Raw genomic sequence first — 27,279 nt, 5'->3', positions numbered from 1 at the left:
CTTATATACTAAAACTCATGGTTAAATGTTTAACCCTTATATATATATATATATATATATATATATATATATATATATATATATATATATATATATATATATATATACTTAAACTCATGGTCAAATGTGTAGTTTAAATTTATTTGGATTGTAGTTTTGGATTTGTGTTCACACTACACTCGGTACCTCGAATTCGACTCAATTTACACAACAACCCCTCAAGTTTACAATTTCTCAGGGGTAAAAAGTGTAAACATATAATTTTATTAAAATAGAAAAAAGTAATTCTCCGAATTTATAACGGGCCCTATCTTCTCGGTCGGTGCGAGTTAAATTTTTCCGAGGCCACCGTTCAACTCGAAAAAGTCTCACGAACCCAACGGGACTAACTATACGCAAAACGGACACTTTTTAAAAAACGCTTAACACAACGACAACCCGTATCTTTCTGTTCGCCGCAAGTTAAATTTTTTCGACAGCACCGTTACACTCAAATTTTTTTTATGAACAAAACGAAACTAACTACGTCCGAAACGGACACTTTTTAAAAAAAGTTTAAGACAACGACATCTAAAACGGCATTTAAGACATGAGCCGTTTTCCCCTCTGTAAATACGCAACGCTACGTTAAATATGAATACACAAGCTGAAAGCACCTGCCGCATCGCGCGGGCCGGATCCGGACTAGTTAAATATATAATCGCAACATACAAAAAAATTTAAACAACTTAATGATAATTTTTATTGTTGTTGAAAAATCCTTTTTAAAAACCATTTTGAAAACTCACGAGCTAAAACCTAACCAAGGTAAAAACCCTTCCATCTTCCCTCCTAGCCCAAAAAAATAAAATAATGGCGGATTCGTTACTTATGTCTAGTTTCCGGCGAATCCCTCCGGCTGCTATTCCGGCGACGTTAGATTGTATCTTAGCTTCTTCAACAGCTTCATCTCCATCTTCTCTTTTCTATTCACTCCTTGATTCACATTCAATCCTGTCAAAGGTACAAACCCTTATTTCTTTAATGAACTGATTCAATGTTAACCACTCTACCATAAAGATTTGAACTTTTTATATGCGTAAATTTGACAGAAACAAGAACGGGCAATTAAAAAAAATGTGTTTTTCTCTTCTAATATTTTTCTTGAAATTGTTTCTTAATTTGGGGTGGATTTTTTTAGATAATGCATGATTATTAACTGTTTAAGTAAGAATTTTATGATGTTAAAATATGAAGTTTATAATATATACAGAGTTTTAAGTTTGACTGTTCTTTTTTTGGAATAGGAACTTACATATGGGAGCTTGGATGATGAAACTTGTAATTTTATTGCATCATATGTGGGTGCACTTTGTCACCTTTTAAAGAAGCCAGGTAAATTGTATTATTTTATATAAGTTTTTCGCAATATCACTTTGTGCAATTATTATGTATGTGGATTTAGAGCTAACGAAAAGATCTCGTGAACTTTGTAATATGAATTATGAGTGTTCATTTATGCATATATTATGTTCTGTTGCTAGTTGAAGTTTAGGCAAGTCATAAGATTGTGCCATGGGTAATTCGTTAGTGTAGCTAAAATTTTGACCGAGGTCCGTTAATGAGTAGTAGAAAATTTTCAACGAGTTCCCTGCAGGGCTAAATGTGGAGGCTTTACAGGATTTTTTTTGGAAGGTATTAATTGCAATAATGAGGATGACCCAGAGTTGTCATCGCGAGATAGTTGACAAGGTATATATGTGGATATATTAATATATTAATATGATCATGCTTAGGGTCTCAAAGTGTCAAAATGGGCCGGGCCGGGTTAATGTGAAACACTTGTTGTCCAACAATTTAGTATGATTATTAAATAACTAGCATGTCAAATTTGATTACAAAAGTTATGGTTTTTTCAACAATAATTTGTTTAAATTGAATAAGGCGATTTAGAGGGCTTTATGCAGTAAGAAAACACCTTGGGCAACTTTCTGCTTGTTTGACTAGTTTTCATACAAGCAAATTGTATCAATGTTACCGTTAGAGATAAAACAGGACCCTAATCAACGCTTTTTAGATCTTTGTTCATTCGTTTGTTCGTTTTCACATGATTATTATATAGGCTATAGCTTCATTTTTGGATGTGGTGACGGAAACAAATGCTTGGGGGGTTGTAGAAGAAACCGTGGCCCCCTATTTTATCAAAGTGGTTGGTTCAACTATGGGTATGTCTCATAATGAACCGTCTGCAGTTGATAAGTTGACTGGAAAAAGTCAAAGTTATAAAGATTCTTCATCAACTGCTTTTGAGTCTTTCCCGTTGTTCATGGCATGCCATATTTTAGCATCGATTTTAGATGCTTCTGTAAAAGGTAAATCTGTTTCAGAAAGTACATCTGGATCAAATTTGGCCAATGGATGCCGTGTGCATACATTTACAGATAACCTTCTTTGGGATATTTGTAACATGGCTTTGCAAATGCTTTCACACAGCCCGGAACATCGGTCTTGTGCCATCACCGTTTTTCTTCCGCAGCTTTTGAAAGCATTTGTATCTGAAAATCCGTTCAAGATCTCAGTTTACGGGCAGAAATTTATTCTATCAAGGTAGAATCCAATCCTTCTTGTAATAATTACTCTGTACTATATTAAAAAGAAATAATGCTCATTTAAGGATATTTTTCATAATAATGTAACCAATTTTGTTGTTTTTGTCTTCAGTAACCAACTTTCTAGGGCAAGAAAACCTCAATAGTTTTTTTTTTTTTTTACTTAGTTTCAAAATTTTTATTTTAAGGTAATATGACGTGGTTATACAGTGACAATGATGTCATGATAACTTTGTGTATGTTGGCTTACAAGTTCATATGAAATCATTGTTTTTTTTTTCTTCTTTTTGAAAGTCGGTTACATGAATCGGAATTTAGCAAATGTTAGTTAAAGTTCTTATGTAATTTGCTGTATTCACACCATCCACCTGAGGGTACTTTTAATTGCATTACAGATGCCACATTATACATATATGCATTTTTTTATATATATATATTTTTTTTTGTTCCAGGAAGACGTTCGTTGCTCGAATTTGGAAATGCTGCAAGGATTTGTATTCAATGGGGCCCACTGAGAGAAGAGATGCGTACACTATACTCTCTTTGTATGTATCTTATTTCTCCAAAGGTGACGGATTTGATGATGATCCTACAATCGGAGACGTAGCATTTGACTTAAGGGCCGAGAAGGAATTTTGGGATGAGATGAAAAAAGGCTTGGTATATAACTGTTTGGTTACATTCGATCACATGGTGTCTAGATTATAATATTGAAAATGAATGTGATATTTTATATCATTTTAAATCATACTATAATCTATTGGTTATTGGAGATGCTTATTGCATGTATTTCTGCTGTTTAATCATATATTAGTTAGAAAATCATATGTATTAGTTTTACCATTTTCCAATTATTTTAAGGTTTCACTAGATAAACGTACTACTAGCTTTTTCTCTAATTATTTGAATATGTTTTAGGTTGATAAAGAAGGTATAGTGAGGAAGCAATCATTGCATATATTGAAGAATATAGTTATTACATATGAGGGGAAGCCACAAACTAGTGTTGTGGAGGCAATGTCCAGTGAGAAAACACCAAATTTGAACGGTTTGACAAAAAGAGAACGATGGGCTACCAAAGAAGCCAAATCTCTTGGTATCGAGAATTTACGTGATTCAGTTGATAGTGGTTCAAGTAGTAAGCAGAAATGGGTTGCGTTTTTTCTTTTGTATGAAATGCTCGAAGAGTACGGCACTCATCTTGTTGAGGCTGCATGGAATTACCAGGTTTGAACTGCATTTGCTTTATTGATATTTCTTGATACGTTATCAGATTATATAGAGAATAAAAAGAAGGATTTAAATACCTCACCAGCCTATTGGATAAAAATGCCATTTTTCTATATATTTGTACCCCTAAATGCAAGTTGCAAAAATCGCTACTCGGAAGAGTACTCGTTTGGGACTTTTTTAGGGAGTACTCGGCAACTGGGAGAGTACTCAGGGAGTACTCAGGGAGTACTCTGACCAAGTTTGACTTCGACCGATTTTGACTATTTTTGACCAATTTTGACTGATTTTCCGAGTAATCCCTGAGTTTTGACCAATTTTCCGAGTGATCCAGAGTTTTGGCTGAGTTTTGACCGATTTTCCGAGTAATCCTGAGTTTTTACCGATTTTCTGAGTAATCCTAAGTTTTGACCGAGTTATGCATATGTATACCTTATAATAAATAAGTAAAGGCTAGAGAAGCCACTCACAGGATTTAATTTAATTTTTTTTTGAAAGGCAAACTCACACTCCCTAACACGAATTTTACACCTATATTTACACAATAGTGTCCACCACCTGGACTTGAACCCATGACCTCAAGGTTAGAGGGGCTCCTCGATACCGCTAGGCCGAATGCCCTTTGGTCACTCACATGATTTATATATCCAGAACAATACTAATAATTTGTTTAACTGAGTTAGCATTCACTCGTAAATGGTATTTTTTATTCATCTATTACTTAGAGACGTAAAATTTATTATCAGATAGTATTTTGTTTATGTAAATATAACACCTTTGATATATGTGCAGATGAACCTGTTGCTTCAGACATCTCAACCTTCTGATAATTCATTTAATCCTGTTGGTGAAAGGCTTAATCTTGATCCAATGGAAACATTAGAAGATATGTTCGATTGGTTAGCTGTCTTGTGGCAACGCGGCCTTTGCCATGATAATCCTCAAGGCAAGTAATTTGTACGTATTTAGTCTTCACATAATCTGATACTTTCTCAGTTATTTGTGTGCTTAGAGTGGTAAGTTTCGCCTGTGTACTGATGAACCGGTTGATTCGAGTTATGTTTTATCTCGAATGAGTCAAATAAAAAAGAAGTAGCTTAAAAGGTAGTGGGTCACAACCTGGCCTGTTTCAACCTGGCCTGTTTCAGTCAAATTACAAATTACCTGTTTTGACCTGTTCTTTGTTTCTCTTACATTTCGTGAGATTTAATCTTCATATATGTTTCTCAAATGTTACTTATTATATATTATATATGCAGTACGGTGTTTGATCATGCAGTCAGTTTTCGGGATAGAATGGAAGAACCATGGAAACTATGCTAAATTTGTGCCTAGAGATTTTATACTTGGTCCTTTTATACAAGGGTTAAATGATCCTGTACATCACAAAGAATTCGGTTCGATCTATATATTTCCTTCTTATATTTCACTCTTATCATATTTTTCCTTATAATATAATTATTACTGTCTGTTGATTTCTTCCATCTATTATTTATCACATTTAGGACTAAAAGGGGTCTATTCTTCAAGGACAATTGATGGTGCTAGTACATTTCTACAACAATATACTGCATGCCTAAGTGAAAGGTAATTTGATTATTATACTTTTGTATTCTTCTCAGGTCAGGTTTTTTTTTTTGCAACATTTCTGAGAATTTTTTTATTATTATATATTAATATTATTATCAGGGAACAGATGACATTTTTAAGCAATGTTGCATGTCTTGTAAAAAACTACTCATTTGGTCGTGCGGGCCTAATGAGTGTTGCTGAATGTGTTGCCGCCGCTGCTGCTGAAATTCCGCCACCTGGCAAGAATGAAGTGGAACATAGTGATAAAGATACTACTTACAACGATAAGGCGACATTGCTTGATTTGTTCAGATTTATTATTGAGAGCAGCAAACAACATTTTAATCCTAACTACCGTCTTAAAGGTTGAGAAGTGCTAAATTAATAGAAATTTCATAAGGGTAATGGGTCGGTTTTGGTCATGGTTTATCTCCAACGGATCAACGGGTCCCATTTTAAAGTACTAGTTAATTGGGAATATGGTCAATTGGGTCAAAAGTTGCTTAAAGTGTATCTTAATGCATACAACCTTCAAAATCAATTTATACATAGTATTGCATTTTCTAATTATATACTCCCTCCGTCCCAAAATAAGTGCCTACCTTACTATTTATACCTCTCTCAAACTAATTGTCCAGTTGCAAAAAATAACTACTAAATATCACTAAACTCCCTAATTTACCTTTCCCATACCTCGCGAGCGAGGGATTGAGTATTGTTGTTGTTCCTAATTTACCCTCATTTATCACTTTCAGATAATACCAGATATATATTTAGTTATTATCCATCAATATGTAAGTTTTTCTGACAATTGTTACCTAATCCTTCATTTCCAGTGTGTGGAAAGATTCTGGATGCTACTATTTCGGTAATATCACCAAACGACGTGCCTCTCGAGCCCCTTCTTCACTTTATTTCATCTTTTCCTTCAGAGTTTCTTACCTATGGTGGTAAGCAACCTCACATGTTCTTCATGAATGTTATGTTTTCGTGACATTAATTCATTAATTTTATTTAACTACATTTGGCTTCTAGGTTCTTTAAGAGAAAAAATGCGGGGATGGCTTCAAGGTTACGAAAAGCAAGCTAAGGTCTTAAAAAAGCTCGATGAGTTCCCCGCAAGTTTTATAAAGCATCAATACTTGGCGACATATATTGTTAATTATGATGATGAAGACATAGAAACATGGGAGCTTAAAGCAAAAAGATGGGCGCAAGTTATTTTTCTTATAATAGAAAAGGAACATCAATTAGATTCTGTATTGCAGGTGTCTTTCATAACTTCATAGTTAATCATTTAAATCAAAAAGTTTCATATAACCTGATTATAGGGTTTCAATTAACTGTTACTTTTTTCTTGCAGTTTATTCAAACACATGGCAATAAACTCGGCGAAAAGAGTGGCGACCATGATTGGTTACCAACAAAATATATGATTATTATGTTAAGCATTCTTCAAGAACTAAATGTAATGAAAACCAAAATGGTTGATAATCGTGCAAAATTAAGAACCGACGGTTTGGTTGAAAAAGTGGATCATCCAGAGGATATAGATACTTCCATGATTATTAAGAAGCTTACTATATCGTTCGCTAACATATTGGTAGATATTGTTAAACATGTACTTAATTAGACTCTAGTAATTAATGTCACTTGATAACACGACCTATTTGCAGGACGAGCTGATGACATATACTAACCGCTCATGTTCTGTTTTCTGGTGCAACGAGGCTGGGGAAACGGACCTGCCTTCGTCTGTTAAAGGGAGGCTAGGTGGACTTAGTCAACGACGATTGTCTTCGTCTAAAACGACTGCGGTATTACAAGCTGTATGACTTATGCTACTCTACTATGGGGGTCCTTACGGTGTTGTCTATTTTTATTTACTTATTCATTTAAATATTATTCTGTTATGCACACAGATAATGTCAGTCAAGACTCTAGCATCTGTATCTTCATATTGTGCACAATTTCTAGAAGAGTCTATAAATTCTCGTCTCCATGTTCTATGGCAACTCTCCTGGAAGTTCGTATCTTGCACAACATGTGACTCAGAGGTACTTTCATGTGATGGTACTTTATATCTTATGATCCAAACGGGCATAATATAGACCCTAAAAAACAGATCAAACGGGTCAGTAGTCTGTACAGAGTTTGTTTATGTGTGAAACCTCCAAAACTATTATTTTCGTGAAGTTAGATTATCATATTTTTTTTTTCTGCATAAGCAGGTTTTATGTATATTTTATAATCGTATTTGGGACACTGTATCTAACTATCTATGTAAAGAGTTATTTTTGTGAACAACAAGTGTTCAACCTTTTATTGAGTAAAACTAGTGTCAAGAAGTCTTCAATATGATTTGAGTTTGTTTTAATTTACTGTAACGTTATTAATTTATATGGTTTTGTGATGCAGACTAAAGCAGAAATCAACCTAGGAGGATATGAAGCATTACATCATCTTCTGAAATCTCTAGCGTTTATGCTGTTACCTTCAGAATTAGCTCAATTAACGGGACCTAATAATTTTTCAGCATCGAAAGCTGAAGTCGAGCCACACATAGATGACTTTGTTCAGAATTTTTTAGAAAACATTAATAATGTGATCGAAGCTGGATATTTGACACGTGCACGGAGAGCAATATTGATTGATTGGAAGGTGAACATCTGAATTATTGATTCCTTTTATACCCTTTTTATTGTATACATTAAATTGAATATATTTGACTAATTGCAAATCTTTATTTATGGGGATATATTTGTAATTGTTTCAGTGGATGTGCTTGGAATCTTTGTTATCGATATCAAAGAATTCTATTCAGAGAGTTAAGGTAGATGATTGTAATTACTTATTTTCAGATGACATGGTCAGAAGGATATTTGATGATCTAGTGGAAAGGTAAGTTGTAATATGGGCGGGTTTCGGTAATGAGTCAAAATGGTGTACGTTGGAGTATGTGGGTTAGGTTGGGTTGACCCACAAACAATCATCTGTCCACATTTCGAAGCTCGTAGAAATAGTTATTGTGCTAAAAAATTGTTCACTTAAACATGATTATAACAGTATTAAACCTTAACTGTTGGATTACTTTCAATCTTTTCTGCGTATTAGACCATTTTAAGATGTAAAAACAAGTGCACAACCCAAATGACCTATACTGTAGTGTATAAGTCATAGTTTCCATCATTTGTTTTATTAATATTTAGATTTAGCTTAGACTGTTGGAGTCATCGTTGACTTATTTTACAGCCTCGAAAATGCCGGTGAAGGTTCGGTTTTGCCCATGTTAAGATCTGTCAGACTGGTATTGGATCATTTCGCTTTAGGAAAGAAAGGCCCGGGTGTTTCCTCATGTGATGACACTGGCATCAGTGTCCAGGTTTTTATCGAAGAATCATATTAAATTTCGTTTCTAAATTATAGGCTGAATATTTACAATTTCTTATCTTTTGCAGATGATGTGGCATTTGGTTCGTTCTTCATGGTTATTACATGTTAGCTGTAATAAGAGAAGGGTGGCACCTATTGCGGCACTTTTGTCATCTATTTTACATGAATCTGTGTTCAGTAATATGGACATGCATGAATGTGTTAACGCTCCAGGACCTTTGAAGTGGGTATGTATTAACATAAACATGTTTCCATATATTTACTTTCACGCATTAGATATGGCAGTTTCGACCACTTATGGAACGATTTATGCTGATCTGGGATATTTCTAATATTTAAAAAGTTAAGTAATTTTTTTAGCTAGAAAGGGTGTGGTTTCGGCCTAATGTGTTGAACACCTTAAAAATTGCCAGAAGTGTATTTTTAGTGCATACAGCCTTGTAAACCCCTTTATCATAGGATATTATTGCTATTACTAAAGTTCTGTTTTTTATATTTAATCTCGTTAATAGTTTATTACCAATGGGTATAAATTGAACAAGATAGTATTTTCTGGTCAACCCAGTTCATTTTTGATCCATTACACAACCCGCCTGACGTGAACGTCCTGCCACGTTTAATATGCACCTGTGTTTACGCATATGCACACGTAACGATTTTTCATACATGAGAGGTTGGTACATAGACACCACTGACTCTATCTGTACAGTTTAGTTGAAATTAATTGAACTATCGACATAATTATGATCTAATTTAATACTTTTGTGTAGTTTGTGGAGAAAATTCTTGAAGAAGGAACAAGAAGTCCACGTACTATTCGTCTTACAGCTTTGCATTTAACCGGATTGTGGCTCTCATACCCGAGCGCGATAAAGTATTACATGAAGGAGTTAAAGTTGTTAACTCTGTATGGTTCCGGTACATTAATTGCACAAATACCCTTTTATTAAGACCATTACTTATTTACTGAGTTGTCTTAGTGTATTTTAAATATGGCAAGGTATGGGTCAAAGGCGTTTGGTTGGCTGGGTTGACATCAATCTTCCGTTTTATAAAAGATTGATGCCACTAATATTATCTCAAAAACTATCTTTTGTTATAATTGTAAGGGTGCAAACCAAAGTCCCACATCGGTCATGGGATAAAACAAATGTATGTATATAAGTCTAAGGGGAAGTCCCTCTATCACCAATTGGTTTTAGAAAAGGATGGACTCTTGGGCTTATATTGCAGGACATTGTGTCTAGGCTATGCGATCCTTAACAAGTGGTATCAGAGCTAGGCTATAGCCCCGATGTGGTGGACGGCGCAGTAGGGCGCACCCCTGAGCGCACACAGCGACGTGGCGCACCCCTCGGTCTTTAGCAGCGATGAGTGGACCCAGCTCTCGTTCGAGGGGGACCCTGGCACGATGAGTTGATCCTGTAAGCCTTGTATCGAAATCTCCCTGCCCTCCCACCAGGTTGAGAGTTCCGAGTTGGCGGCGGTAAAGGTTGGATCCAGACTATCGTTGGAGGGGAGGCCTAGATGGACTTAGGTTTGAGGGGAGGTTTGTAAGGGTGCAAACCAAAGTCCCACATCGGTCATGGGATAAAACAAATGTATGTATATAAGTCTAAGGGGAAGTCCCTCTATCACCAATTGGTTTTAGAAAAGGATGGACTCTTGGGCTTATATTGCAGGACATTGTGTTTAGGCTATGCGATTCTTAACAATAATAATGATAGAATTAGATTTATTCTAATTGTGAAATAAGCTGTTTAGTAAGGTTTCTCACATCTAGATGATATATGATTGGCCTATGTATAAATATTGGGTCTAAATTTTCGTTTCAACGTTGCTCTTGCTGTAATATCTGTAATACATGCATATCACATGAGTTTTTGTCAGTTGCATTCGATGAGGATTTTGAAGCTGAAGTGACTGAAAATCATGATGCAAGGACTGAAGTTTCCATCTTGTCAACTAGTCCTGACCCAGAGTTAACTGAGGTGGGTGGTTACGTTAGTTTGCTTGAATTAAAAGCCAAATTGAGTCGTATTTCACATGGTCAAGTAACATAAAAAGTTTTTATGTTAAAAGCCAAATTGAGTCGTATTTCACTAGTTTTTATTAAAAACTAGTGGATTGCCAATTCCATTGCTGTTTATATTATTTTCCTTTTTATTGTTATCTTTTTCTGCTCTGATATTAAGTTTTTTTTTTTTTTTTTTTTTTTTTTTTTTTTTTTTTTTTTTTTTTCCTGAATCATTGTTTTGACTTCCTAAATTGCCCAATATTGACTAATTTTGACTTCCATCATTAGGCATTTATCAACACAGAGCTTTATGCGAGGGTATCTGTTGCTGTTATGTTCAACAAACTAGCAGACTTGGCCAATATGATTGGCTCTAATGATGAACTCGAAAGCAGCCATGCCTCCCTAGAATCTGGCAAACTATTCTTGCTCGAACTCTTACAGTCTGTGGTAATTAAGATTATAGTTTGAAACCCGTAATGCTTTTCAAAAATTAATATTGGAAAAGTAAGTATTTAGATTAGCGTTTGAAAGTGCTTTTGTTATGTTATTTAAAATCTTGATTATTAAAATGCAGGTGAACGATACTGATCTTGCAAAGGAGTTGTATAAAAAGTACAGTGCGGTTAGTTTTTAACCTCTTTTTCCATCTTTTGTTAAATTTGTTGCTACTTCCTTCAAAAATTTATCTTCAATTTTTCTAATTTTTACTTTGGCAGACTCATAGGCGCAAAGTTCGCGCATGGCAAATGATATGCATTTTATCACGATTTGTTGATCAAGATATAGTATCCGAGGTTATGGGTTACTTGCATACAGCTCTTTATGTAAGTAAATGAAATTTTGTTTTCAATATAATAGTTTTCCTTAAACCTCATATACATCTCAACTTTTGCACTTTCGTTGATCTTGATGTAGAGAAACAACATGCCAGCTGTTCGACAGTATCTGGAAACCGTTGCAATTTATGTATATCTGAAATTTCCATCACTGGTAAGAAAGTTACGAGAAATGCGTAAAAGATTTATTCTAAAAAATGTAAATATAACGAACCAACTTGCTGCAGGTTGGTGAGCAGTTGGTCCCAATGGTTCGGACATACGATATGAGAACTCAGGCAAAGATTATAATTAACTTTTCATATTTAAATCTAAATTAATTATTGTAAAGTTTCAGTTTTTAACATTAGTTATAACGATTCTTGTTGCAGGCTCTCTCATCGTATGTGTTTATAGCAGCAAATGTCATTCTACATGCAACAAAAGATACCCAATCGAATCATTTGGATGAATTGCTCCCTCCTATTGTACCGTTGTTGACTTCGCATCACCATAGTTTACGTGGTTTTACTCAGGCGAGTGATGATTAATCATAAAAATTAATATAGATTAATTCATTATTTTTCCGTGCTTAAACAATATGATTTTTTGACCAGTTATTAGTGTATCAAGTTTTATCCAAACTGTTGCCGTCCCTTGATTTGGATGCTTATGGAACACTCTCATTGGAGAAAAGATGCTTTATTGAATTAAAATCTTTTTTAGAAGATAATTCTGACTGTGCACGGTATGATACATATATTTTAGTTCTAAAATCTTAGTAAAGAAAAATAGTGTTGTGCTTAGAAGGTAGTTTTCTTTTTTTGTGTGTTGCAGGTTGAGAGTATCTATGGAAGTTCATCTTGATGCTTTTGATCCAAATAAATCCATAACGCCAGCTAGAATTTTTAGCAACCGAGTTGATGTAAGATGCTTGCACATATTCGTATTAAATACTTTCTTTAAACACTGTTGATTGTGCCAATTCCCAAAAAATTTTCTTCGGAAGACAAGATGTGTCAAAACCGATAACTGTCTAGTACAGGTAGCGGTGTGCATGGTACAGAACAGGACCAAACTAGTTCGGTTCGGTTTCTGTCCCAAGTCCCAATTTGTTGCAGAAAGTTGGGATGAGGTTCGGACCATATATTTTTTGGCTCGGTTCGTTATTTTTGGGTTTGGTCTGGTCCGGACTGAAGACCGGAGATATGGAAAAATGTGGACCGAGAACCGACCGAATAGCTTGTTTGGTTCGGGACCTGTTCGGTTCCTCGGTTTTTCCCGCGATATGCGCACTCCTAAGTACGGGTCATGACGGGTCAGGCCAACTTGCATGTAAAAGATTAATAAAAACTGTATTGTTTGGATTGACCTGTTTCACTTTTTTTCATTTAGTATATTTTATAAATCATTTCATTCGCTAATTATATTGGTAATGGCAGTCCTTTGTTTTATCACAATGATATTTAATATTCTCTTGTTTACAGGACATTGAATTTGAATGTGCTCATGTATCACTCTTAGAACGTGTGATCGACTTTTTAAATGTAAGTTAAAGATTTTGACGATCCCCTTTTGTTGTTCTCTCTTGCATTTAGTGAATTCTCATGGTTAACGCTTACAGGATGTCAGAAAAGACCTCAGATCTTCAATGGCTAAAGATGCAACACAATTGAAAAACGAGCAGATGCATATGCAAGATTCTGAGTCTATCGATCAAGTAAATAACGAAACATCTGCAAAAATGCAAAACGACCCGTCTTTGGATTTTCAGAAAAAAGTTATCGTTTCCAAACAAGAGGCACAGGATTCACATTCTAACTTCTTAAACAACAATGACACTTATAGTTCACTTTTAGGTATGTTTTAGCGCTCGTTTTGTTGCTAAACATTTGTGTAAATGTTAAATATTTTCAAAGGGGCACACGAGTAACTAAATAGTCTTGATTTGAGCCTAGATGTGGAAAAGGAAGATCAGCTTCTTGATCAGTCATTAAGAGCCAGACATATTGCTATGGGAAATTTAAAAGCAGGGCGACAACAAATAATTCTCGTAGCTTCGTTAATTGATCGTGTGCCTAATCTTGCTGGATTAGCTCGGACGTGCGAGGTAAGTTTTTTTTTCTTTTCGATATTACCATACTAAAAATTGCATTTTGGATAATATTATTTTATATAGTCAAGTTTTAATGTTTGGATGAATAGTTTGGATAATGAGGGTCATACCCACTACAAGAAAACTTATGATACAGGTGTATAATATTATCTACTTACCCTTTCTTTATTTAGTTGAGATTTTAATCTACATCAACAAAAAGTCTCATCCTTTTGCAAAATGTCATTCTTACTCATTTTATTTTTCAATTTTCTTTAATAAATGTATCTCACTTGTGCACAACGAACGGCTAATTCACACAAGAATGGAACGAATGCTGCTGATAATTTATTTTGTGCTTTTATTTATGTTACATGTAGGTTTTTAAAGCATCAAGCTTGGTGATCGACAATCTAAACGTATTACACGACAAGCAGTTCCAACTTATCAGGTTCGTTTACAAACCAATTTGAAACTTATGTGCTTGATAACCTAATGTTTGATTATTTATTTATTTTGTGTGTGTATTAGTGTGACTGCAGAGAAGTGGGTCCCCATAATAGAGGTACCTGTAAGCAATGTAAAAGGTTTCTTGGAGAAGAAGAAACGAGAGGGGTTTTCTATCATGGGTTTAGAACAAACAGCTAACAGCGTTGCTCTTGACCAATACTCCTTCCCCAAAAAGATTGTGAGTAACCTTTATTTATATCCATTTTGATAATGTTAATTCCAGTTTTTTTTAACATATATAAGTTATAATATATTTGGTCCCTTGAATATAGGTTTTGGTTCTCGGTAGAGAAAAGGAAGGTATTCCAGTTGACTTAATTCATATACTCGATGCTTGCATTGAAATCCCGCAGTTAGGAGTTGTGAGATCACTCAATGTTCATGTTAGTGGTGCCATTGCTCTCTGGGAGTATACTCGACAACAAAGATTGTTATAGACTATCTTTACTTAAATTTGAAATGCTAAGCAACAAATTTTGATGTGGAGAAAATTAGATATGCGTTATGAATTTGGTTAGTTCTAATTGTGTCGTGAAAGAAATTAGTATCCTGCCTAGACAGGGCACATCATGATAGAAACATCATAGATTTGCTGACCATGTATTCAAATGTAACAATGTTGTAGTATGTTTAAAACACGTTATGCTTTTATAATGACAACATAGTATTGAGTGTCTCACATGTATATCATTATTGTTTTTGTACAACATGGTAGTGAAAGTCCATACATAGTCTCTTCATCTACGAATTACTACTTTTAGACTTTCAAATTATGATATTCGCACGGTTCATCACCTACAGTTTTGTATTGTTGTCATCACTTTGGACATAAAAGTGTTCTCTGTTTTCTTCTTTGTGGTCTCCATCTTGTTATCGTCAAACTTTAACGACATCCATTCAAAGCACACTCGACGCTTGTTCACCTTCTGTGTTTTTATACATGGAACGACCTGCAAAATACGAGTGAATATGAATCACATTTCACGTTATACCCTTTCATTAACCTCAAATTTAAATCATAACATTTACACAAGTCTAAACACATTAATATTGAATATAAATAATAAATTTAATTGATTTAAATCACTCACCTTAGGAGCAGATTGTTGCTTCTTTGTTTCAGAAACGATAGCAGATTTTTGTTGCTGGTTAGATGAAGATATCAATGTCGATTTTGCAAATTCTCGTAAGCGTTGTGAGTATCTAAGAAGATCAGCTCTTTTATCGTAACCTTCACCGTTCTTTGACCGGTCAATACGAAGGTGGTAGTCGTAGTGATGATGGTGACCATTTTTATTTGTTGTTGATCTTCTCTTTGTTGGTTTCTCCACATAAACCGTTATAGACACAGTCTTGTTTTTTAAGCATGAATCCTGCAATTCCATTTGTGGATTAATCAAAGAGATAGAGATGGAAGTGATTAAAAGAGAGGTTTTACCTTAATTGTTTGACATTAATTTGTGTTTAAGTGATAAATAGATAGAAATTAAGTGCAGGCCAAGAAAGGCAATATTGCATGAAATCTTTGGATTCACCGTTACACTAATATGTGATAATGTCCTTGCAAGTTAACCCCCTAGATGACCATAGATGACCATAATGTCCTTGCAAGATATTTGACCTTGTTGTTCTCGGCTTTGTGTCTCTTTGTGTCTTTGTTGTTTTTGAGTTCGATGTCCTTGTTAGTTTGTTAGTTGGTTTTTAGCGTTGGTTTATTTCCGTTATATAGTTATCCCAATTTGTTTCGGATTTTGGTTAGGAATGGTCAAGAGGTTAGATATAGATAGCTCGTAAGGTTGTGTCTAGGTATGAGCCCTCATCGCGGTTTTTTCTCGTTGTATCCTTTGTTGAAGACGTTTTCTATTCGAAAACGTTTTCTGTTTTTATACAAGTTTTCGTTATTTTGCCAAAAAAAGGACCATATATGTGAATGTTATTTGTCTAATGTGAATTTTAGTAACTTGTATCTTAGATATAAAATTATACATTGAAACTTCAGAGAAAACTTTATTTTGAAGGCATTTCACTTTAGAAATTTTTTTAATCTTTGATGAACCTTTTAGCAATTACATGGCTAGTAGCTACTTAGTAATTCAATAATCAAGCTTTAAATTTTGTATGAAATCTTATGTACAACTCAACTATCCAGTAATCTATTGTCGTGGTTATTTCTCGACCTCTTGCCTTTCCGGTGGCGCCTTCAGATTTGGATCAGGCGACGATCTCCTGTTGGAGATCCGGTCCAGATAGGGGTTTTTTTTTCTGGTCTTCTGCAGGTTGAGAGCTTTTTGTGACGGCTCGGGTTACATGCGGTCATTGTTTTGTTCTATTATGGTGGTGGTTGGAGTTCTCCCGGCCACCGGCATTCGTTTATTTAGTTTGTTTGTATCTTAGTATAGTTGGTAGTTTGATTTGATTCCATATGTTATAGTTTTTAGACTTGTTATACTTCCTAGTCAAACGTGCTCTTTCTCAGTTGGCGTCTCTCTGTTGGCGAGACCGTTTTGTTTAGGTTCGTTTAGTTTCGCTAGGACTCCTTTTGGTTCGTTGTATCGGTTGTATATATTTGATGTTAGGAGTGTTATTACCTTATTTTAAAAATAAAAATAAAAATGAAAGAAAAAAACAATCTAGTAATCAATTGAGCAAAACCTATTTTCCAATGCAATGATGTTGAAAGATTATCTTTTTTTTTTTTTTTTAAAGGCGAAGAAGAAAATTATATTAGAATAATGGAAGGACTTCATTAAATCAATGAAGAACCTTCCCACAATTACAAAGAGAGCTTGAAAAGCTAAGTCTTAAAGACTTTTACAAACATAATAAAAAGGGATTTTGATCCCATACATAGAATTGTAAGCCATGACAAAGTTTAAGGTTAGTAGCCCAAAGGAAAACTTTGAGCTTGATATTCCGAACGATGACCGAACGGCAAGTAAATTTCCCATTAAAAATAATGTCGTTGCGGGCAATCCAAATAGCCCAAAAAGTCGCGGGACCAATCATCTTCCAAAACTTGGATGCATTAATACCCATACCATGGTACCAATCGAAAGAAAAATCTTCAACCGACTTTGGAAGAACCCACCTAATATTCCACCAACGAAACAATTCGGCCCAAATTTTAAAAGTCCAATTGCAATGTAGCAATAGGTGTTCAATTGACTCTTCTTCAAGCATACACCAAACACATAAAGTTGAGATATTAGGAGGTAGAATGTGTCTAAGTGCTAAGGTAAGACGCGGGCACGCTCTTTTTAATGGCCAACCAATGGAAAAGCATGACCTTGGAAGGCACGTTATTACTCCAAATAACTTTAGGCCATACTGGAATGGTAATATTGCCCGATTGTAAAATAATACGAATTGCGTCCGCAACTGAAAAAGAATCACACCCTTCAACATTCCATAAGACATGATCCTCTTTATTGTCACTAAGATGAAAAGTAGACAGAAACAATTGCAATTCATTCCACTTGCGAGATTCATAAACATCCATGGGCCTAGTAAACTGGAAGGCCCAACCGGTTTGGGCTTGAGATACATCAGGGGGATGTCGACACATTTTAACAGTGATGCAACGGTTCGAGCAAATTAAGAAGAGTGAAGGAAAGTCTTCTTTTAAGATATGACCGTCGGCCCAAGGATCGAACCAAAACAAAAGACTTGCACCATTGCCAAGCTCCCACGACCAAATGTTAGAACCCACTATAAGTTTAGAAGAATCATCTTTTTGCAAATTAATTAGATCCCTCCAAATAGGCGAGAGTTGGGATGTTTGTAATGACGAAACGTCATTCATAATTTTACCACTAAAAGAGGGACCAAGGGACCAAAGGAAGAAGTAACGATAGACTTCCAAAGAGGTTGCTTGTTAGAATTAAGCTTTGCCCACCATTTTGCCAATAACACCAAATTCTTTAAGCGTAAAGGCGTAATACCTAAGCCACCCATCTCTTTGGGAAGACAAACAGAAGCCCATTTAACTAGGCATGTTTTCTTTTTGAGGCAATCTCCTCCCCAAAGGAAATTTCTACGATACCGTTCGAGTTGTTTGATTATAGACACCGGAGCTTTGTAGATGGACATATAGTGAATCGGTAAATTTGAAAGAACCGCACTGACCATTACTAGTCTACCTCCGAACGACATGCATCTACCTTTCCAACCAACTAACTTCTTTTTGAACTTATGAATAATAGGATTCCACATCGAAGTCTTATCACGATTAAGGCCAATAGGAACTCCTAAATAAGTCAAAGGAAACACGCCTACTTGACATTCGAAAATAGAAGAGAAAGAAATCATATCTTCCTTCGAAACATGAATACCATACATGGTGGTTTTAATTGCATTCATTTGAAGACCCGATAAATTGAAGAAAAGTTGCAAAAGAAGTTTGATACGGCCTAACTCTTGGAACGAAGGTTGTGCAAAAATGATTGTATCGTCCGTGAATTGCGAGTGATTAATCTTCGATCCATTGCCAAAATGACATCCGGTTAACGAACCGTTTGCTAAGTCTAAAGAAAGTAACTTGCTCAAAACATCCGCCACTATAAGAAACAAGAAAGACGATAACGGATCACCTTGTCTCAAACCCCGTTTCATGATTCCTTCGCGAGAAGGAGAGCCATTTAAAAGGACCGAGAAATGAATGTTAGAGATACACGCTTTAATCCAAGAAATGAACTTTGGACCGAACCCCATTTTTTCAAGAACAGTAAGCAAAAACTCATGGGACACACAATCGTAGGCTTTTGAGAAGTCGATTTTAAGAAGGATAATCGGTCGTTTTTTCTTTTTAGCCAAGTGAACGACTTCGTTAACAACCATTATACCATCAACTAAAAGTCTTGAAGGGACGAAGCCGTTTTGGTTTTCACTAATAATAGAAGGGATAACGACCTTCATTCGATTAGCAAGCGTTTTGGCTAAAATCTTGTAAGTGGCATTGATGAGGCTAATCGGCCTCAATTGATCGATACTTTTAGCCGAGTTGGACTTTGGGATCAACACAATAAAGGATGAGTTGAATCCTTTCGGGAATGAAGGATTAACATGGAATTGATCAAAAAAGTCAATGATGTAATCTTCCAAAAAAATCCATGATTTTTTAAAAAATTGCAAAGTAAACCCGTCTGACCAAGAAACAAACTACAAGTACATTATTCCACACCAACAAACTATCATTTTCTCATAAAGTCTTGTAGGCCCTTCTGACCAACGTGGCTTTAATAACATGTAAATCATGCATTAAAACCTGTAGAAAGTACCTTGGCACAGAATTCCGAATCAAGAAACAAACCCCACAAAATAATTCATCAAATTTTTTCAACCACATTGCAATAGGTCCAATTTAATTAGCATGTTGACTAACATCAATTGTTACAGAAATTTTCTGTATATATATTTATTCATATTCATATTCACGCATCAAACTCAGCCTCGAAAATTGAAACTTTTGTTTTATAGAACTTTAAATATGATTAAAAATCCAACACTAAAACAGACAACATAACAGATACTATCAGAAACAGTAAAATAGTGCTAAAAATTACTTTAAAAAGTTGGGAACTTGATTCTTGACAAACAACACTGACCATTTTCTTGAAAACAAAAGACTTCGAATAACCGATTAGTCTTTGTTCTGGTCCTGCCAAGTCGCTTGCCATTGTTTGTCATAATATGTAGTCTCTTCAAGCAGTTTTTTCAAGTTGTCCAAATCTTTATTCTTCCGAATAAGCAAAACACCCGAAACTGCTACGAATAGAAGTGTTTTGCAGACGAAATTTCCCATTTGGTCAATTAAACCGACCCCAGTCAAACTATCTACAAAGTAAGCCATGAAGAACCCAACCATTGCAGCTCGGCCTGCAACAAAAATGGTCAAATAGTAAGAAGTGGAGGTAGTACTTTGAGTCATAAAAAAGGTCAATTTGGGTTATGATTTATCTCTAACGGGTCAAACTTGTATAAGGTCAAAAGTTGACCAAAGTGTATTACTTCAGTATTGAATATATGAAACAGTATATTTCATGTAATTTATTCGACAAGAGGACTTATTGGTAAAATATTAATTCCTTTTAAGTGAAAGTGTTTTGGGTCAACCCAACTTGATACTCAAATACATTCACCCATTCTGACAGTTACCCATCCTGTGTGACCCGTGTGATGGCTGATCAAATTTGGTATTCTGTTTGTTATCAGTTTCGGATTACAAAAGTAAATATGTAGCAGTGTTGTAGAACTTGGAATTACTTGGCAAGTACTGGGTCAAAATCGGTCAAACTAAGTCAAAACTTGGTCAAAACGGTCAAACTAGGTCAAAACTCGGGATTAAGTCAAAAAATTGGTCGAAACTCGGCTAAAACTAGGGATTAATCGGATAACCGGTCAAAATCGGTCAAAGTCAAAATTGGTCAACATTCGAGTACTTCTCGAGTTGCCGAGTATTCCCTAAAAAGTTACAACCGAGTACTCGAGTAGCGATTTTTGCAACCTTGTAAAGTAGGAACTCTAGAAGGAACAAAATTAAGATGACAAGCAAACCATTAAGTAGTTCGGCTTCAGGAAGATGAAATCTCTTCATCCAAGCCCACCAAGGAATAATTGAGGTGTCGAAAACAACAGGGAAGTCGTTATTGGATGATTCCGGGTTGTCCTCTAGCCATTTTCTTCTTTTAACCTCTGTTATCACAATTGGCCAATAAGATTAACGCTTTCATATGTTGGTAGAAACCGAAACATGAGAGTATTCATATTATCATATTCATTTACATCCAGCAGTACAACAAATGGCTACAGATGGTACTCAAAAAAACTGAAGATGTCAAAAACAACTATAAAAAAGAACACTCCATTTGGCTTCGCCTAATGATAAGTATAGCTCATTTTACCCTTTTTTATTTTAATTCTGCTAGTTTAATGATTCTTTAGATCATAGTGTCAAGTACAGGCACGTGTGTGCAAGCACACACGCGCACACACACATATATGGCAACACTTTAAAATATTTAATCAAAAAGGCACAGTTCATGCATCAAGTCCAGTGTTGCAGATGGTGGCAATCTCGGCCGACAAGTAGTAGCTCGTCCCGTTTTGCCAAAAACGCCGACTAGTCAACCAACGCTAAAAGGTCATGTCAAAGTCGTTCAAAGTCGATCTGAATCCGTCAAAGTCAATGGTTGGTCAAAATTTAATATTTTCTACATTCTGATTTTGTGCCCTATTTTGAAATATTTAAGTGTAGTATATAGTATACTAGGTTTTGAGCCCGTGCGTTGCACGACTACTCAAAATCCGCTTTAAATAAGTCACTTATTTTAATTTTATGACGCTTGATCTACATTTTCAAGCAATTTGTGGTTGCATTTAAGGGAGAAATGTCGACCCAATAACTTAAGTGTGGTTAATTTGAGCCCGTACTCTATTTTCAATAAGTCATAGTTGTTAAAAAATGACGCATTTATAGTATGTTAGTATGTTTCATTGGCAAAACGGGACTATAAAATACATATATGTTTCATATTGCGTGTAGTTGCAACAAAAAATTGCTCGAGTTCTATCAAATTTAAGAAATCGGTTGAATCTAATTATGTAATGACATAATTTTACTAATAAGAGTAATACGTTACTATTCCCTCAAAATTAGTATTAAAAATTGTTTGGTAGTTTTTCTTATGATTTTATATGAACAAATGTGTGTTTGAATATATTATAATAATACGACATGTGTGTATGAATAAATGTCTATAGTTTTTATGAGGATCGTTGTAGAGATGGAACAGGAATTAAATTGTGTAAAATTGGGTTTAGTGAATTTTTTAAATTAAATGGGTACATATGGTAGTTTTTAGTATTAAATTGGTTATATATGATATTATGTTATTTACTTAGGTGTGATTTTAAAGGTTGATAAGGGTATATATGAATAACTGTGACATGTGGAAATTACAATTAAGGAGCTAATGACATGTAAGCTAATCAAATCTCTCTTTTATATATATATATATATATATATATATATATATATATATATATATATATATATATAGATAGATTAATATATACTCCGTATGTCAACATCCGACTTGACCCGACTCGACCGACTAGTCGTTTCAAAGCCGTCACCGACTCGTCTATGTCTCGCGACTTTGCCACTATAGTCACTATATAGGGGTACCACCCAATTTACCAAATTGTAATACATCATCAGCTCAACAATTCAATAGAACCGCATCTTAGAATATCAAGGTCTATTATTATTAAATTAAATAACTTTATTATTTTGCATTGAAAATATGTAAAAATTGAAGCTTTAAATCAATAAAATCAAAAGAAATGTTACCAGCATCAATAACATCATCCCAGTCAGTAGCTCCATCTTTCCAAAACTGCTTCAAATCCCAAGTCCCAGAAACCCATTTCGGGTCTTCAAATTTCACCACCACTTCTTCCACCGGTTCCGGTACCGGAGCTACATTTCCGTCCACCGGTGGTTCAGAAGTTTTCTTTTCGATTTCAGGAATGGCAATTCCAGACCCATTTTCAGAAGCTTTAATCGAGACAAAAAAGCTGTGACTTTTTGGTTTTAGAGATAGAAATGGGTGGATTGTGAGGTGGGTTTTTGATGAAGATGATAGCGATGGAAGATGGGTTGTTGTTGATGAGTATAATGCCATTGATGAATTCGAGAAGAAAGGTGCGAGATTGGATGAAGATAATAACTTGGTGCTTAGGATGTGAATATAGGCTTATATAGAGAATGGATGGATTATAGCTAAATGAAGATTGAATTGAATGAATTATACTACAAAATTAGTAATAATAAAATTGAATAATGGACAACTCCATAAGTTGTTGGGAATTTTGTCATTACTACTAGTACTACTTTTCTTTTTCTTCTTTATTTTATTTATTTAATGAGGAGCTATTAATAGAGGAATAATAGAGGATGACGATGTATGTTCGATTCATCGGATGTCTATCAGATAGATTGAATTAAGTAGACATAGATGATATAAATGAATGATATAGTGATATGGATAATGTGGAAATTAGTAGATCGGGTATTGATGATACATAGATATATTCATTTATCACCCGAAATACATATATATATACATGTACATGTCCTTATCGTTATACATATACATCATAAACTATTAAAATGTTGTCGAATACATGGATTGTGAAAAAACCAACTATGTGTGACTACAGTAACAATCAAAACTAGCTCAAACCATGTGTGACTAATTAATAAACTTAAAGATACATGTAACGTTAGTTAAAACATATAGATTTTTCTCAATTAACGACGATGATTACACGTTTGTTTATCTTAAAGAAACAAACATAATTTGATGCTTCATTTCATAATGTTATCTTAATAATAATATCTTAAAGAAAACTTAATATCTAACGGATATTCATCAACCCGCATAATTCAACGAATGTGAATATATATTGATGAATAATATTTAAAATAACGGATATGAATATAGATTAAAAAATTAAATGGATATAAAATATGGATACATATCCATAACTGATTCATTGACATCCCTAGTTATTATAATAATAATATGTATTATATTTCTCTATAAATTAGTAAAGTTTTTTTATGAAATGCAATCAATAATATTAATAAAATAAAAATAACAAAAAGCTAGTAATTACAACAAGGATATCTTCAATAAATACGACTCGACGAAGACTTACGTCTCCACGACTAGCACCTCAATTGCTAAAGACCTTACAACTCGATTCAAAATACACAAACCTCATAAACACACAATAAATATGGCTACAATTGAACAATTGAAGAATCAATCCGCATCCAAATCAACATTACACAATACCACAAAAGGGCAATCACCCAAAAGAAAGCATGTACATAGTAAAAAATCGATCACGACCAACACAACGATAACATCCAATTATAACTAAGACAAACCCCGTCAAAATCTTAAACCAAGCAGTGTCGATCACATAATCTAACCAAATAGTGATATCGTAACATGTATCTAAAAGATATTTTAAGAAGTCTGTTTTAAAATTAAGACTCGACTCACATATTAAAGTTCATTGTTTAATATTTTATATTTATATATATCACTTGTTCACGTTGTTAAAAGTCATCGTATGTATTTCAACAAACATATGGTCAGCCGTGCGTTGCGGTGACCGACCATTTTAAAGTCTTGTGCGAGTGCAATTTAGTAGGGTATTCAACGTAGTATGCTCTCTTTATAGACTTTTTAAGTAACAAAGTTGAAATGTTGTACTAGCATGCATTAACTATACAGAAGTAGGATCGTCTTTTCAAAACTTCGGTGACTTCCAACCCTTTTGACCCGTTTCCAATTTAAACTGAAATAGCAGTAGCAACGACACTTAGCAGCAACAACACTTGGTAGTCCCTAAAATTATATTAGCTGCAAAATTTCAACCAAAAAAAATTAAAGACAGTCAGCGTAATGAACAAACATAATACACACACATTGGCGAATCAAAATAGCAACTGGAATGAATAAGTAACAAAATAACAACATCGCAAACAAATATTACATAGAAAAATACAATTAATGACTTACAAAGAAAACAAACCTGAGAAAGTGAATTGCAGAAAACACGTCTAAATTACGATGAACAGAATGCAAGTTGAAAGTACAAATATAGCTTTCGATACATCCTAGAAAAATGAAATACAATCAGTTCGTTAACGAATATTGTAAGTGATATTTTAGTGCAACTAACGTTAACAACAGAGCGCAAGACTCCTTCCAAGAGCCCCCTTTTTCAATCTGAATATTTTGTCAGATCATTCACACAAGATTTTGAAACTCATTCTATTATAAGAAGCTCTCACATTGGATGACTAGGTTTCATTATGAAAAGAAAAAAGAAAGCAAAACACCCCGTTTTAGAAATATTAATTAGAATCGGATGGAGTTACGCATGTATGAAGACATGAGAAAGTAAGAAATCATATAAATAGAACTACAATCATAGTGATATACCTTCAACGTTCAAATAGATAGACGAATCGCAAAACGTAGCACTATAAAATAGAATGTGATATAACTATATCAGATGATATTACCACCTTGATGCACTTGTGTGAAAACAATACATGTTTTAATCCCTCACCTTCATTTCTCATTAATTGGTACTGGCCCGTTGATGTTTGAAGCTGTCTAAACCAAACCATGAAGATGGATTAGGTACTTCAACATAATTGACTGCTTTATCTCTAAATCTTAGCATAGAATAACCTGATACATAATGTATACATCACAAAGTTAGCTTTAAAATCGTATACATAAATACAAAATAAAGTTAAGAGGTGAACATTTATTGATACCTTCATCATTGATAGAGAAACATAAATTCAAATTCTGATATAGTAAACACATAATTATCGTCAAACTCGGTAATCCATCTCTCCATCATTGAATTGAATCCACCGTTAAATCGACTTTAATTAATCAATCGACAATTATATGTAATTTCTGATTTGCCAACCGAGTTGACACAGTTCAAATCAGCACCACTGGAGCAAATGAAAAAAAAAATAGAAGTAAAAGATAAACTAAATTAAATCAAACACTACCAAACCGAGTTCGTATCATAAAGTTGGTGCAGAAAAAACTAAAAAAAAAATGTATTTTACATTGATATGACCAAATCATATTTATATACATACATGTATATAAATCTACACATATTTTTCTATTAGTTTGCCGAATTAGAATGAAGCAAGTAAGAAACCAAAAGCTCAAAAACATAATTGCATCTTTTAATTTAACTTATTTACAAATTGTTATGTGCTCATATAAGGCATGTGGCCTACACGTGAAATAACAAAATATACTAAACAAGTAGGAGTAGTATAAGTACTAATTTTAAATGTAGTAGTAGTTAGCTTAAGATTTGTACTTTGTGGAAACACATTTTCTCTCCCTATTCTCTATTCTCTGTAAACTGTGAACTATCAATTGAATAACATCAATAGAAGTTCATTTCGATTCAATTCCGAAGCTGATTCTTCCTTCGACGCTTCCCGACTGTTTCGAGATCTTTCTCGATTCATTTGAATTCAGAAAGATCATATCAATCGGTATCACAGCACTTTTCTGGACTATTTATTATGAAAATCAAGAATTGAAGTAGAAGTTTTAAACCTCTTCAATGGCTGCTACTGAAATTTCAAAACTGAATCAAGAAATCCAACAACTTTCCAATTCTATCAAGAATTTTGGCAAAAATCTTAACATGAAATTGGCGTTAGTTGAAAAGAATCAAGAATTGTTGATTGGTGAAGTAAGAAGTATGCTCAATTTGGAGCAAGGAAGTGCTAACAGACGACCTACATCACAAACCCTGTTAACTAAAGAAATGCAGAAATTGATCAAAGTGAACCGAGGTAATGGTCAAATTAATCAATTTTCTTGTCCTGATATGAATAATGTGAGTAGAAATCTGCATATGATGAATGATTCAAGGCAGTTGGTGGCAAGTGAGTGTACTAAACAGAAAATTCTTAAGGAAAATAAAAATGCATATCAGGTGTTTGAGGAAATGCTAAGCTTAGAAAATGTCAAACAAAATGGCACTATTCATGACTACTATGAAGTGTTTAAAGCTCTGTTAAGTAAGACAATCGGGTTGAGTGAAATTCAGATTGTTGACTACTTTACAAAAGGGTTGGAACCAGAAATCAAGAGTAGTCTTAACAATTTCAAACCGCGTTCGTTGCATGATGCGTATATTTTGGCCAAAGTACAAGAAGATACAATGGCGGTAATTAAACGCAGGTCAGCAATTCTTCCAATATCGAACCAATATGCGAGTGCAAGTGAACTACTGTTGTTAAACACCAATGTGGAAAAACTAGAAGCGAAGCTTGAGGAACAAGTCATGGAAGGTTCAGAATGCTTTGTTAAAATCGTTGAATCTGATGAGTTAATGGCAGATTATAAACATATGGCAGAGCAGGTCAGAATCGAAAATTACATTCAAGAATTTCGCGATGATTTGAGCTTGGAAGAT

General features: G+C 34.4%; 2 protein-coding genes across 4 annotated transcripts; one reads left to right on the top strand and one right to left on the bottom strand.

Moving 5' to 3' along the window:
- Positions 1-818: 818 nt before the first annotated feature.
- On the top strand, positions 819-14,932 carry LOC139861589 (uncharacterized). The gene is made up of 35 exons (XM_071850028.1): positions 819-1,002; positions 1,287-1,374; positions 1,637-1,731; positions 2,102-2,586; positions 3,041-3,248; positions 3,507-3,815; positions 4,611-4,764; positions 5,078-5,215; positions 5,324-5,405; positions 5,508-5,755; positions 6,227-6,340; positions 6,426-6,658; positions 6,754-6,993; positions 7,067-7,219; positions 7,313-7,447; positions 7,809-8,051; positions 8,167-8,291; positions 8,643-8,772; positions 8,849-9,010; positions 9,554-9,701; positions 10,674-10,774; positions 11,089-11,250; positions 11,378-11,425; positions 11,520-11,627; positions 11,719-11,793; positions 11,867-11,917; positions 12,011-12,154; positions 12,236-12,366; positions 12,456-12,543; positions 13,106-13,165; positions 13,243-13,477; positions 13,577-13,728; positions 14,094-14,164; positions 14,245-14,401; positions 14,496-14,932. Exons 1-35 carry the CDS (start codon positions 853-855, stop codon positions 14,658-14,660), a joined length of 5,388 nt encoding a protein of 1,795 aa, XP_071706129.1. The 5' UTR covers positions 819-852; the 3' UTR covers positions 14,661-14,932.
- A 541-nt stretch (positions 14,933-15,473) lies between these two features.
- LOC139861568 (light-harvesting complex-like protein 3 isotype 2, chloroplastic) lies at positions 15,474-22,972 on the bottom strand. Of its 3 annotated transcripts, none has more exons than XM_071850011.1 (3): positions 22,574-22,972; positions 19,827-20,097; positions 15,474-15,596 (listed from the first exon to the last, which is right to left on the bottom strand). In XM_071850011.1, exons 1-2 carry the CDS (start codon positions 22,905-22,907, stop codon positions 19,862-19,864), a joined length of 570 nt encoding a protein of 189 aa, XP_071706112.1. In that variant the 5' UTR covers positions 22,908-22,972; the 3' UTR covers positions 15,474-15,596; positions 19,827-19,861. The 3 variants fall into 3 exon arrangements, with proteins under 3 accessions (XP_071706112.1, XP_071706118.1, XP_071706103.1); XM_071850017.1 differs by lacking the exon at positions 15,474-15,596 and adding an exon at positions 20,776-20,913 and having other exon boundaries at positions 19,696-20,097; XM_071850002.1 differs by lacking the exon at positions 15,474-15,596 and having other exon boundaries at positions 19,696-20,097.
- Positions 22,973-27,279: the final 4,307 nt, after the last annotated feature.

The sequence above is a fragment of the Rutidosis leptorrhynchoides genome, chromosome 1 (assembly GCF_046630445.1).
Source record: "Rutidosis leptorrhynchoides isolate AG116_Rl617_1_P2 chromosome 1, CSIRO_AGI_Rlap_v1, whole genome shotgun sequence".
Classification (NCBI taxonomy): domain Eukaryota; kingdom Viridiplantae; phylum Streptophyta; class Magnoliopsida; order Asterales; family Asteraceae; genus Rutidosis; species Rutidosis leptorrhynchoides.
This window is presented reverse-complemented; position numbering and strand designations above follow the sequence as displayed.

Coding starts and splice junctions, on each gene's coding strand:
- LOC139861589 (XM_071850028.1), top strand. CDS start 853: ATGGCGGATTCGTTACTTATGTCTAGTTTCCGGCGAATCCCTCCGGCT. Junction 11,918..12,010: donor CATACGATATGAGAACTCAG/GCAAAGATTATA, acceptor TTCTTGTTGCAG/GCTCTCTCATCGTATGTGTT. Junction 12,544..13,105: donor TTTTTAGCAACCGAGTTGAT/GTAAGATGCTTG, acceptor TCTTGTTTACAG/GACATTGAATTTGAATGTGC.
- LOC139861568 (XM_071850017.1), bottom strand. CDS start 22,907: ATGGCATTATACTCATCAACAACAACCCATCTTCCATCGCTATCATCT. Junction 20,914..22,573: donor GGATGATGTTATTGATGCTG/GTAACATTTCTT, acceptor TTGTGATAACAG/AGGTTAAAAGAAGAAAATGG. Junction 20,098..20,775: donor TGAAGCCGAACTACTTAATG/GTTTGCTTGTCA, acceptor TTTTTGTTGCAG/GCCGAGCTGCAATGGTTGGG.